General features: G+C 41.9%; 1 protein-coding gene across 1 annotated transcript in view; it reads left to right on the top strand.

The window, feature by feature from the left end:
- LOC149464469 (keratin, type I cytoskeletal 19-like) overlaps nucleotides 1–14,079 on the top strand; it is a 37,561-nt gene that overhangs the window by 12,239 nt on the left and 11,243 nt on the right. The window contains exons 3-7 of the mRNA XM_089674437.1: nucleotides 5,741–5,897; nucleotides 7,433–7,594; nucleotides 8,960–9,085; nucleotides 11,549–11,778; nucleotides 13,383–13,414. Coding sequence (XP_089530563.1) covers nucleotides 5,741–5,897; nucleotides 7,433–7,594; nucleotides 8,960–9,085; nucleotides 11,549–11,778; nucleotides 13,383–13,414 — 707 coding nt within the window. The remainder of the gene's footprint in view (nucleotides 1–5,740; nucleotides 5,898–7,432; nucleotides 7,595–8,959; nucleotides 9,086–11,548; nucleotides 11,779–13,382; nucleotides 13,415–14,079) is intronic.

Raw genomic sequence — 14,079 nt, 5'->3', positions numbered from 1 at the left:
GATCAGCTGTGATTGGACACAGCTGATCATGTGGAAAAATGCCACTTTGATTGGCCCTTTACCATGTCAGGCGATCACAGAAAGCGCCAGGTGCGCACCAATGAGGGTGCCATATTATATGTCATATGATGCCCTCCCAGAACTGGACGACCATACTGTAGCTGTCATTCGGCTTTAGCGCAGTCAAGAAGTGGTTAACATATTGAAATGCAAGAAGGCTGTACCAAAAGTAATACAAAAGTCGGCATAACTTGTTTTCTAACTTATACCGTAGGTCGTTCAAATTTCACATGTTGGCAGAGTAACTCTTCTTCTTTTTCATTGCAGGTAAATCATTCCAAGCAGTAGCAACATGCCAACATTGAGTTTTTGATGAAAGGAGGGGTGCAAGCTGTCCGACATCCACAACCACAGGATACAGAATGTTTGCTGAGATGACACCATTGACTAGTCACCAATGAAAAGATATTGCTCAATGGGGTTTTCTCCATAAACATTCTGTAGCCTTCTGTGGATGCCAGACAGCCTGCATCCCGTCCAGCACCAAGGACTCAATAATGGCTTGTTGCTTCCATGCAATCCATTATTTACCTGCAATGAAAAAGGAAACTTACTATAGAAGAAGAGTTACTCTATCAACATGTGACATTTGAATGACCTATGTAAGTTAATAAAAAGGTTATGCCCACTTTTGCATTACCTTTGGTACAGCCCTTATGTTACAGCATATTGCTCTACCCCAAGACTTAATGAGAAGGGCAGGGGTATTGTTTTTAAAGGAGAAGTATAGACTTTAAAAAAAAAACAGACATTTATACTCACCTAGATGGATGCAGCATCCATTCGATGCTGCATCTGTCCCTTGCCCATCTCTGCAGTGAGAACTGAGCAATCATACACCACTGATCGCTCAGTTCTCTCTCTCCACTCTGAGCAAAGAGCCATGACTGTCTCCAGCTCTCTGCTCTGCCCTTCCAGTGCCCACTCGAACCCTAGGATGTGGAGGGGCTGGCTCAAGCTCTTAATGAATCGTTGAGAGGCTGATCCAGCTGCCAGTCCAGACGTCAGAGTTGATTGTGACCTTTTCAGAGCCTGAACCAGCTCTGTGACCTGCTGTAAGCTGAAAATGGGTCACTAAGTGCACTCCTGTGACCTACAGGAGACAATAGCCAAAATAGCTTTGGTCATACTTCTCCTTTAAAGCCAAAAAAGAAAAAATAATCAAATAATGGAGGTTAGTTACAATCAATTAGATGTGTTCCTTGTGCTACTGTCTGCGAGATTAGCTTCCACCACCGATCCTTCCCCCCTAGCCCTATGGCCGTAATCTTCTGATGCAACGGAGGGTAGCCTCCCTGGCGGTATTCCCGAGTGTAGCTCGGGGTAAAGTTTCAGTACCACAAGCGGTAACCCCGAGCTACACTCGGGCTTACCATGCGGCGCTGCTCCGCGATCCCTCGATCACTTACCTTGTCCTGCGCTCCCGCGATGTCCCTCCTGCAGCGTCCCCTGTAATGTCCTCCGATGGATGCCGGCATCTGTCATCTGGGTTCCGTCCCCTGCGAGCGTCGGGATGTACAGGGATGGAACGGTGGGAAATTTGAAAATGACAAATAGTGACATTCACTAAAATCACATAGTAAAACATTACTGTATCAAACCATTTCACATACATTTTGTCCCGAGTGCTTTGTCCTGTGCCCTGCCTGCATTTTTACTGTTCTTTCTGCCTGGAAACTGAGAAATGTCCATGGTGTCCTAAAAGCGTCCCTTTAGGTCAAAAGTGGTTTTAGACCAGCTAGAGAACAGCGATAGTAAATCAGAACCACTTGCAGAATTGAGTGATAATGATTCGTGGGGAAATTCCTCATCAGACACTGAAAATGATTTTGCGACTTTGCTCAGTGATGTGCGAACTTGGCGCTATATTTCAAATTTCAGTGTTTTTGGTTTGATTATATTATTGAATTAAATTATTTATTATATCATTATTTTTTATGATTATTTATTAAATTGTAATTTATGATTTCGTGTTTCAAGTTTTATCCTACCCGGGATGTTTACTAGACTCTTGTTCGGACGGATTTCAGGGAGTTATTCCTAATTTACAGGCCTACAATAAAAAAAATACATATTTCCATGCAAAAAAATGGTACCGCTTTTGGTACAAAATTCCTGACATAATCATACCGCCAGGGAGGTTATTCCTAAGAATTATAGGTATACAATAAAAAAAATACATATTTACATGCAAAATAATTTACCGCTTTGAGCACAGAAATATGGACATAATCAGACCACTAGGGAGGTTAATAGGGTTAAGCATGGGCGGACTGACAACTCATGGGGCCCCCGGGCAATAGGGGATCATGGGGCCCCTGTGTCCTTGCCCAAACTCAAAAGAGTCTATGAAAAAGGTACCAAGGGCATCTCATGGGGTCCCCTACTGACCTCGGGCCCTCGGGTAGTGCCTGAGTTTCCAAATGGTCAGTCCGCCCCTGGAGTTAAGGGACCATCACAGGCACTCCTAAAGACTGTCGACTATTCCTGCCCTTTCCGTCTTACTCCCCTGTTTATAGAAGCTGTTCCATAGTTTCTCTGAATGAAACACGTTCTATGAATGGAGGAGGTCAACTTCTCATTAATCCTTCTTCCTCCATTCATAGATCTCTTATCATTCATAGAAGCTATAGTACAGCTTCTAAAAATAGAGGAGGTTGGCAGAAAGAACGGACATAGTCGATACTCTTGTGTGTATATGACAGGTCTTTTGGCTCTATTAGCTCCTGCCATACCATAGGATTACAAAGGGGGTTAGGGAAAGGGGGTCGGAAGAGGAAGATTTCAGCTAGTCCAGCAGTGCATGGGACACATCACGTTGACTGTTAGCAATGTCCCTTGTGCTAATTTTTTTTTTTTGTGTGTGGGGGGTGGTATCTAAATTTAGACTTTAAATCCTGGCGTTCAACTTTAATAAGTTAATTGTTTTTTTCCTTTGTTGACAAGTGCTGTTGATCTTTTGAAACTTCTTTGAACCTCCTTCCTGTCTATTATACATACACTCTAGCAATAACTGCATTGCTTTTCCCTGAGTATCAGGTTTTCCTGTTGGTGACATGAATGGACCATGCCTGAGTAATATCTGCCACTCGTAGTCTCCATCAGAGGTCTTTGTGCCAGGATGACAACACAGGAGAACAACTGGAAGACTGAAAAAGAACATGTTATCATCCTATAACAGAAACATGGACTTTCTTGACAGGATCACCAGGAAATTATTTTATTGAAAGTTGCATATTTAAAAATATTGAATATGACTTTTGAGCTGACTTAATGATTTAAAAAAAATGATAAGAGCCTTCGAGTTTATGAATAATGGAAAGTGAACATTCACACTGAAATTAAAATTTGAGACATTGTAGTCCATCCCCCTCCTCTGACTATTATTATTATACAGGATTTATATAGCGCCAACAGTTTGCTCAGCGCTGTACATTATAATGGGAACAGTACACGAGTCAGTACAGTAACAATACGATTCAATATACGAGGGGTTTGAGGGCCCTGCTCCTTGGAGCTTACAATCTAGGAGGGAGGGGATAGTGGTACAGGAGGAAATAGCTGTGGGGGATGGAGTGGTAGGAAGAGTGGAGGATTCCTATTTTGGACTATTCCTTTTTTTTCCTGTTGACCATGTACCCAACCTCTATTTTTGCCTGGACAAGAGTGATGTTTCATTCTTCTCTTGCAGCCTCCTGGAATACCTATGCCACATATCCCAGGAGGTCACAAGTGGAGAGCTGTACATGTAAACAGACCCAATGCAAGTCTTGGGTATACACAGACAAAGATCTGATGATCAGTATTGGTAGGGAGGGAGGTGTATTTCATTTAGGAAGGTGAAGTTTCTGTTTAAATTAGGTTGATTGAAACTAATTCTCATGCCTGTACTTTATCTTGGCTAAGTCACTACAGTGGTCACTATTGTTACTTTCTGAGTGGCTCTGAAACCATTCTTTGGAGTACACAAGCCAACTTTCTTAAATTCTGAACCCTAACCCTCTTCATTTCTCAGAGAGGGAGGATGATCAGAAGATTGAAATGACCACAATCCCACCCAGAAACACTGTACAATGTTGCCAATCATGGCTACAAATGAATGCATTACACTCATGAAAAAGACAAACTCCATGCATTGATAAAAAAAATATATTTTAATGATGTATTTGTTTTAAAATATCAAGAAATGCATTGTTACAGACAGCTAACATATGTACCTAAATATGTACATGAAAATGTGTTAGGGCAGATCCCATGATGTGTCGAAGAGGAACAGGATGGAAGTCACTTCTGTGCAGTCTGTACCCATCTAATTTTGTGACCAAATTTTGTCATTGGAAGTTTGTGGACCTGTGTTGGATTTATGGACATCAAAATATATAATAAAGTGCGGCGCTAAATAATCATAAATTGTCCTCAGAAAATAGAAGCATAAGTAGATAGTCCATAAAATGAGAAATGCCAGGTGATCCACTTGTTATAGCAGAGTAACGAGACAAGCTTGTGACAGGAACATAAGTTAAAATGCGCACTCACCGGACGCGCATAAATAATGCGCATGTAATCAATATCCACCAGGCTCACTTAGGTAGGCGGAGTGGGTGAGCTTCCATCTATGGATAGATAATCTTGTCTCGGTGGTATGTAGTTAAGCTGCTAGGTCCAGAGGTCCCCTTAAGATTGGACGGGTACACAGCTTGGTTACAGGGCTCCCTCCCTCCGTTAGTTAAGATGGCCACCAGGCCTCCTTGTGGCTTCAGGGCAATGACGTCACGTGCTGTTGGCTCCTCCTTAGGCCTTTCGTGCAGAGGGGTTGGCCTCCCCTTGGATATTGATTACATGCGCATTATTTATGCGCGTCCGGTGAGTGCACATTTTTAACTTATGTTCCTGTCACAAGCTTGTCTCTTTACTCTGCTATAACAAGTGGATCACCTGGAATTTCTCATTTTATGGACTATCTACTTATGCTTCTATTTTCTGAGGACAATTTATGATTATTTAGCGCCACACTTTATTATATATTTTGATTCTATAAGGTTTGCTGTGATTACCTTTAGTGCATTGGCTGCTGACTTGAGAGCGCTCACTTTCATATATTTATATGGATTTATGGACATGCATCTGTTTATATCAGGCTACCTCTGATCTCACACATTTGGGTCCAGAAAAGCAGAAAAGGATGCAGTCCTTTTCCATTATTTTTCCAGACCTAGATGGACCTGGAGGTAGGTGTCCATTTACATCCACTTGGCCATAGACTTGCATGGAGATTCAAATCAGGAACTTTAGGGTTTGATTTACTAAATCTGGAGGGTACAACATCTGGTGCAGCTGTACATGGTAGCCATTCAGCTTCTAACTTTAGCTTGTTCAATTGGGCTTTGTCAAAAGAAAAAAAAAACTGGAAGCTGATTGGTTTCTATGCAAAGCTGCACCAGATTTTGCATGCTCCAGTTTTAGTAAAGCAACCCTAACCCCTTCTATAGTCCCCTGAACAGCAACACCCAGACTAGAAGAGAACAGTTTTGGTGATTTCTGGATAATGTTAGTACTTTGATTTTACAATATTATCCCTATAATGTCTATATTATATATTGGTTTGCATAAATGTACCTTTGATGTTGTTTGCACATTTTTCAAGTTCTACTATCTAACTATGTTCACTTGATTTATTGAGGTATAACATGGAGCTCAGTTTGCATCAAACAATAGAATCCGATTTAGTAGACTTGCACATACGCATGGATGGACTGGCTCCGGAACATCGTAATCTGGAGTTTGAGCTTGAGCATCTTACAGAGGAACTGGTACTCCTGAAGAATAACCACAATGAGGTATAAGTTCAGTTATTGGACAATTATTGTTATTATTATACAGGATTTATATAGTGCCAAAAGGTTTGCTCAGCGCTGTACATTATAGTGAAGGACAGAACATGAGACAATACAGTAACAATACAATACACGAGGGGTTCGAGGGCCCTGCTCTTTCGAGCTTACAATCTAGGAGGGAGGGGATAGTGGTACAGGAGGAAGTGGCTTTGGGAATGGAGTGGTAGGAGGAGTGGAGGAGATCGGCTGTTAGGTGAGGGTGGGGTAGGCTTCCCTGAAGAGATGGGTTTTCAGGGTGTGCCTAAAGGAGAGGAGAGTAGGTGATAGTCTGATGGATTGGGGTAGGGAGCTCCAGAGGATGGGTGACGCCCTGGAGAAGTCCTGGAGGCGGGCATGGGAGGAGGGGACCAAGGAACTAGAGAGAAGGAGGTCTTGTGGGGAGCGGAAAGTGCATTTTGGGTGGCATTTGGATATCAGGTCAGTGATGTAGTTTGGGGCAGTATGATGGACAGCTTTGTATGTCAGTGTTAGGATTTTGAATTTGATCCGTTGGGCAATCGGAAGCCAGTGGAGGGATTGGCAGAGGGGGGTGGCGGAAACGGAGTGGTTGGTAAGGTGGATGAGTCTGGCTGCCGTATTCAGGATCGACTGAATCGGGGATAGCCTGTGGCGAGGCAGGCCAGTGAGGAGGGAGTTGCAGTAATCGAGTGTAAATTAATTGATTTACGTGTAAGCTAATTGGTTTACGTGAAAGTTATAGCGTTTACAAATGGAAAAATAGATAGTGGAATTTTTTTATTCTATTAGTAATGATGGCAATCATCGATTTACAGCGGGACTGCGGCAGACATTCTGACACTGGGGAGAACTGACTTGGTGTCACTGACATCCCCAGTGACACCAATACAGTGATCAGTGCTAAAAAAAACCACTAACACTGTACTAATGGCACTGGGCAAGAAGGGGTTAACATGAGGGGCGATCAAAGGGTTAACTATGTGCAGGGAGTGTTTTACTAGGGGGTGGTGTGTTGGTGCTTCACTGTAAGCACACTGCTCTGGATGTCCAGATCAGTGTGCCCACATTGACAGGGAGGAGAACTGTTAGTAAACAAAACAGTCCTCCTTCCCATCGGTGATCGTCGGAAATCACCGGGTGCCGGAGAGTAATTACCATCCGGGATTGGTGATTGACGGCTGCTGCCGCCCCTACCCGGAGATGCAAAATCATGTATATATATATGTGATTTTGTGCACTCGTGCCACCCTGTAGCAGTATTTCTGCTATAGGGCAGTCGGGAAGTGGTTAAGCAGGATCCTACAGCAAACAACATATATTTACTGATTTAATTTATATGCACCAATCCATTTATGATTTCTTACACTATTGTGTAAACTACCAATATTTGGGACAGCCCTTCGATGTTAGCTTCCTCACACCATAGCCTGCACTTTCCTTTAACTTTTCTTTTATATTAATTGAGTCCCTGTTGGATTCAAACATTGGCAACTCAAATCTACAATGGTTTTGTTTTGCAGGAAGTGAAGAATCTTAAAGAACAGCTGGGTGCCAGGGTCCACGTGGAGTTGGAAATGGCTCCTGCCGTGGACCTCCAGAAAAATTTGTCCAATATCCGAAATGAGTATGAAAGTTTGATGGAAAGGAACCTAAATGAGGTTGAGAAATGGTTTTTCACACAGGTAAACTGATACTCAGTTTATTAGAGGTCCATTAAAACTGTTCTCATATTACATTGAAACCAGAAGAAGATCCAGCATGGTGCATTTTTTGGGTGACATTCTGACCATGGCTGGACATACCTGGTGAGACCACCAAGAAAAGTCACAGAACTTGAAAGCTGTAATATGGACACTGCAGACCCAACTGGTCACACCACTAAAGGCCAAACCCTAAATTGTGAAGTCTGAACCAAGATATTAGGCTTGGTACATACTTTTAGACATGGCATTTGTGGGCCACTTGGCAGAGATTGGAACTACCTGCCATATAACCACAGTGTAAAGAGCAGTTGAAGGTAAAGAGTCCAACAAAACCCATTAACTGAAAGAGCATACAGGAGGGAACAAGAATGTTATTATTTTATATTTTATTTCATGACTCCTCTCCATCATGCTAAACTTTCCAGTGCTTAATCTTCTTCATCTGCTGTCTTGTTCTAATGTGTCCAGCGGAAGAAGGTATTGCTTATTACTAGGGATATCTCTAATATTCCTCTACCTAAAACCTTACCTAAACTAAACAAGCATTTAAAGGGACAACAGGGTCACGTTGAGTTACTAAAAGCAAATAGACTGTTCTCTTTGTAAGGGAAGTTGCACTTTACACAGAATTTTGCCTCAGAGCTTAGTAAATGCAGTGAAATATCGCTTTGTAAAGAATACCCAATCACATGCAAAGAAAACCAAACACCATTTTTGCTTGCACATAATTGGATGATAGATGCCAGCAAAGCTTCACCAAATTCACTAAGCTCTGTGGCAACTTCCTTTGTAAAGTGAACAGTCTATTTGATGTTAGTAAATCAACCCCATTGCTACCTTGTCCATTTCAGGCTGCCACCTACAAGCATTCAGATCAAGAGAAAATTGTTTAAAAATGAAATCTGAGGCTGTATTGTATTAGCTACAGGAGCGGACTGACAACTCATGGGGCCCCTGGGCAATAGGGGATCATGGGGTCCCTGTGTCCTCACCCACACTCAAACCACACCCAAAAAAGCCTATGAAAGGTACTAGGGGCATCTCATGGGGCCCCCTACTGACCCTGGGCCCTTGGGCAGCGCCCGAGTGCACGAATGGTCAGTCTGCCTCTGATTAGCTATAAAGTGCAGATATAATTTTACAGCCATCTTAGAGTATATGTGGGGCACCAGGAAACAACCCAGGTTCTGTTGAATGGATGATACCCCACTGCAGTGTTCAATGCTCAAGTCACATTATCCCACTAGAAGAGAGGACATGTTTCTGAATGTGAGATTTAATTATATTTTATACCTGAAATGTGATGTTTTCTTTCTGTCATGTCTGTTTCCAATATCTACACAGAGTGAAGAATTAAATAGTCAGATGGTGTCAGGAGATGAGGAGCTTCAAGCAGTGAAATCTGAGGCCATCAACTTGCGACACATAGCACAGAATCTGGAGATTGACTTACAGGCTCAGCTAAGTACTGTAGGTTGGCAGTGCAAACATAAAAACACAGACACAAAGCAAGGGGCTTAATTCATACAGGGTGTGTCATTAAAAAAAAATTGCAGAACTATTCTTCCTGCAGAACTGCTTGTGTATTCGTTCTCTGTGAATACTGGAATCAAACTAGGCTATTTTCTCTCCAGGTCAGATGTTCTTCATCTATAGGAGTAGTGTGAATCAGGAAAATACTTCACTATGGACACTAGATAAAGCTGACAATCATAGTAAATAAGTATTGAGCCTAGTAACATTGGGGTAAAGATTAAAGCAGAGCTCCACCCAAAAGGGTAAGTTCCACTTTAAAGCTTTGTCCCCCACTCCCCATTAAGGATTGGCACCTTTGGGAAGCGGGTACACAAATTTGACAGGTATTCGCTCCCACTTTCTCTGCTATCACCTAGGTGATCGGAAGTTGTCCTCCCCCCCCTCCGTCCCCGTAGTCTTCTGGGACACGTGGCAGGTCCCAGCAGACTATGGGGGCATTCCCATGCATGCGCAGTGGGCACCCGGATTTGAAGCCACAAGCTGTCACAGCCAGGAGTCCATACTGAAGATGCTGGTGCCAGGGAAAGAAGACAGTCAGTGAACCACTGGTGTTGAAGACACTGCTGGACCGAGGGACAGGGAAGTGCCTATATTTTTAAAAGTCAGCAGCTACAGTGTTTGTAGCTGCTGACTTTTATTTATTTATTTTTTTTTTTAGGTGGAACTCTGCTTTAAGATTAAGTTGCCTACAGAGCAGGTACACTTTTTAATGGCACCCCTTCTGGTGACAACTGTACAACCAAAACAGAAAAATACATGTTTAATTCATATTCCCATATCAAGACTGTCTTGCAAAGTATGGATCACCCATCTTAAAAGCAGTAAAGCGGAACAATCCAGTCTTTGGCCAGTGGGAGGAATTATGGGAGATTTATACATCCTGACAAGATGAGAGGATAAATCAATAGGGTGACTTCCTAGATGCTATTAATACAGCCCCAATGTCTGGAGAGTTTTAATATGCAAATTACATCTTCAGTTTCTGAAGACATGATTGCCTTGTTCCCTCCCAACCCTGGCATAGGTTGAAAGAGTGTCTATCATGGTGACAGATACAGCCATTTAGGATATGTCAACATATATACAGGCACATTTAGGTGTTTGTTATACATGTGTTAAGGTGGGCATCGGTTCGCTTTAATAAATTGCAGTATGCTGTAGCTACCAACAACTCAGATTTCATATTTCAATAAGTCTAAGTTGAAAGCATTCATCTTGACATAACTTAAAAAACTGATTATACAATATATACCCAGTATTACCATAAGTTTATGCAGTTTGACAATCGAGAGTCTGCAGAAAAAGACATAACTGCATATTGCCTAGGCTTTATAGAGTTTTGTACATGTAGTGCTCACCCCTTGATGGTTGATGAGAATATGCCCAGGTCTCCCTTGCTAGTACAGAGGTTGCCAGTCACAAGCACAGTTCCGTACAAAACGCCAGTACAGTCCTCAGTCTACAGAATGTCTTGTCAGACTATATTGCTGAGTAACTTGAAACAGGAGAAGGGTTCAGGTTTTCAGGATACTCCAAAATGAGCAGTAGGAGGACAATCGTCTAACACAAATCCTTAAAGCTACAGACAGACATGAAAGTCCTAGAGTAGGTCTTACTCACAATGCCCTGTGAGATGACTGCCACTCAGCTTCCACAGGTAGTTCCTCTGTGAGGGAGATAAAATATCCTTCTCTAGACCAGAAGTTCAGAACAGTGCCCTGCAGCCCCTCCAGTAATCTTCTACAGGCCCCCAACCCAGTACCTGCTGAGGCCCAAACTGAAATTCTTCAGCACACTCTAGCTACCTTCCAGAGGCAGCAGCCCCAAGAGAACTGAAACCCTTCTAGCATAGTAGGAACGGAAAAGAATGGCCTCCCCAAACATTTATCACCACCCAGCAACCTTCTGGATGCCCTCTTTCGATTGATTGAGGCATGATAAAAATTCATAGCTGAATATTTGATCCTCCCTGCTCCATATTCCAGAAGCTTCTGCCAGAAGCAGGTAGGAGAAATCAAACACCCAGCTCAGGAAGCCCTGACCAGACAGAAACAATAGATCACTGCTTCACTGACCACAGGGAGGCCACCAACAAAATTAGACTAACAATCTAACTAGAGTTGCGAGCTACACTTCTCCTCCTCCTTGCACCGCAATTCCCTGGAATCTGATGATCACTCAACCCATAACAGCTCTTTTCTATTACACCCCCTGGTAAATAGAAAAAAATCCCTTTAATTTAATATGTAATTGTTGAGCTTTAGTGCAATATAATCTTCTTCTACAGCCCTTGCCACTAGTACATTATGATCATTATGGCCTTGGTCATATTATACATCTAAGGTGGATATTGTAAAAATCTATCTGATTGGAAATTATTCTTATTGAAATTTTCAGATATCAGCTCTGCAGGGCAGTCTAGCTGAGACAGAAGAGAATTATAGTTCACAGCTTGCGGAGATTCAAGAACTAGTTAATATTATAGAAGCTGACTTGGCTCAGATGAGATATGATCTAGAATACCAAAACCATGAATACAAGATCCTGACAAATTTAAAGACGCGTCTGGAGATGGAAATTGCAACATACAAACAGCTTATGGAAGGAGAAGAAGGAGAAGACATATAGTAAGTAGGAACAGGACCAAATGGCCTTTATAAGTCACTTCTACTATGCTGCATCTATTTCAACAAATGTGGCCACATGACTCACTGTGGCCAACAACTTTTTGTTACCATTTAATGAGCTATATACTGTAATATCCTGAACAGTTACTTAAAGAATTTCTTCACACACAAATTAAGCTCTTTTACATATAGCAGGAGACACCCAGCATCAGATTTATACTTCTTTGGTCAACATCCCAAGCTAAACATATCTTGATTATTCACCATTCAGCACTTGCACCTTGTAGCAATTGGTGCTGCTGCAATTATTTGAAGGTGACACCATCACACTACATTAAAATTTACAAAAAAAGTACATGTATTACTTTGTTCCATAATACAAGGTGCTTCCTAATCCTAGTTATGAGTACATTCCCTCCTTTCTTGCTGACAACAGCAAGGAAAGAGATAGATGCTTCATAACGGTAGCTTGTCTTGGCTCTGAGCACTTTTCCATGACAAGCAGCAGCAAGAGGAATGGAGAGGGAAGAGTCAGATTCTACATTCTTCATGCAGCTGCTTGTCACGGAAAAGTGCTCAGAGCCAAGACAAGCTGCCGATATGAAGCATCCGTTTCCTTCCTGGCATCCATCTCCTTCCTAAACCTAGCTATGAGGTCCGAATTGCACCCATCCCATCTGCGACTGCCGATCCAACAACAGCAAGGAAGGAGACGGACGCTTCATAGGAGCAGATTGTCTCAGTTCTGAGCACTTTTCCATGACAAGCAGCAGCAAGAGGAATGGAGAGGGAAGAGTCAGATTCTACATTCTTCTTGCAGCTGCTTGTCATGGAAAAGTGCTCAGAGCCAAGACAAGCTGCCGTTATGAAGCATTCATCTCCTTCCTGGCATCTATCTCCTTCCTAAACCTAGCTATGAGGTCCGAATTGCACCCATCCCATCTGCGACTGCCGATCCAACAACAGCAAGGAAGGAGACGGACGCTTCATAGGAGCAGATTGTCTCAGTTCTGAGCACTTTCCACAGACAAGCAGCAGAAATAGGAATGGAGAAGGAAGAGTCAGATTCTAAATTCTTCTTGCAGCTGCTTGTCTGTGGGAAGTGCTCAGAACTGAGACAATCTGCTTCTATGAAGCGTCCATCTCCCTCCTTGCTGTTGTTGTTGGATCGGCAGCCACAGGTGGGAAGGGTGCAATTCAGACCTCATAGCTAGGGTTAGGAAGCACCTAGCATTATGAAACATTGTCCAACATGTACTTTTTCCTACAGGGGACAGAAAAGTTACAGAAATAAAATAATAGAACTTATTTAAAGTCACCATTTGGAAACATCACTGGATTTTGGTTTTGGCTGTCAACTACTGCACTAGCCTGTCAATTAAACCATAAACACCATTTTTTCAAAAAGCAAAAGATTAGTTTTATATGAATGTATTGCTTGTTTATACTTTTTTAAATAACTAAAGCTCACATAAAGAAAGGGAGATGGAGAGGTAATCACTTGACATTTTCAACTTTACTTAGAGATGATAGAGTTGTGTATTTGAATTATTTGTATGCTTCATCCATGACTCACTAACCTGTTCTTTTTTGTCATTAAATAGCAATTCAAAGCTCCAGTTGACAGGAAACAGAGGTAAGTGAAAAAAGTTAACAAGCAATTAGGTGTTATAGCCAATGCTTGTCATAGATAAAAAAAACATTAATACACTAAAATTGGCTTCCAATATTTTTAATTTGATAGTGTTTGACCCTTTGGGCCTTAAACTACAGAGAGAAGTGTTGGTCAAAGGGGTAATGATACTGTCAAGCCAAACTGTGTGCGACTACATTTTATTAGCTCAAGTCAAAATGTTCTAGTCTATTCTTCAAGTCAACAGTACAATTATTTATACTGGTATCATTATATTTATTTTAGATATTATGTTTTTCACACAGTACCTGGAGGTGCAAGTAGTTCTGGTGCTAAAGATATCAAAAATTTTGAGACAATTTAAATATAGCCTAACCATTCCGTCTTGAAGCCTCCTAAGTGCTGTAAAAACAGCCCCCCTATTTAATTACTAACATACCCAGGATGGTATTGGCAGCCTCCATATCTAGTTTCATACCCACACTAGTTGTACAACTAATACGATTGCTTCACTAAAGGCCAACTTGTACTTTATAGCTTCTATGACTTAAACCTTTCATGAAGAAAAACAGGTTAGCTGTATTAAAATAAATAAATAATGCAGAGCTTACATTATAAAAGTGACAATATGTAAAAGACAAGCGCAGAATGATTGAGCGCTGGAGTGA

This window comes from Staurois parvus, unplaced genomic scaffold, assembly GCF_062004578.1.
Source record: "Staurois parvus isolate SC_StPar_1 unplaced genomic scaffold, SC_StPar_1.0 ptg000151l, whole genome shotgun sequence".
NCBI classification, from domain to species: Eukaryota; Metazoa; Chordata; class Amphibia; order Anura; family Ranidae; genus Staurois; species Staurois parvus.
This window is presented reverse-complemented; position numbering and strand designations above follow the sequence as displayed.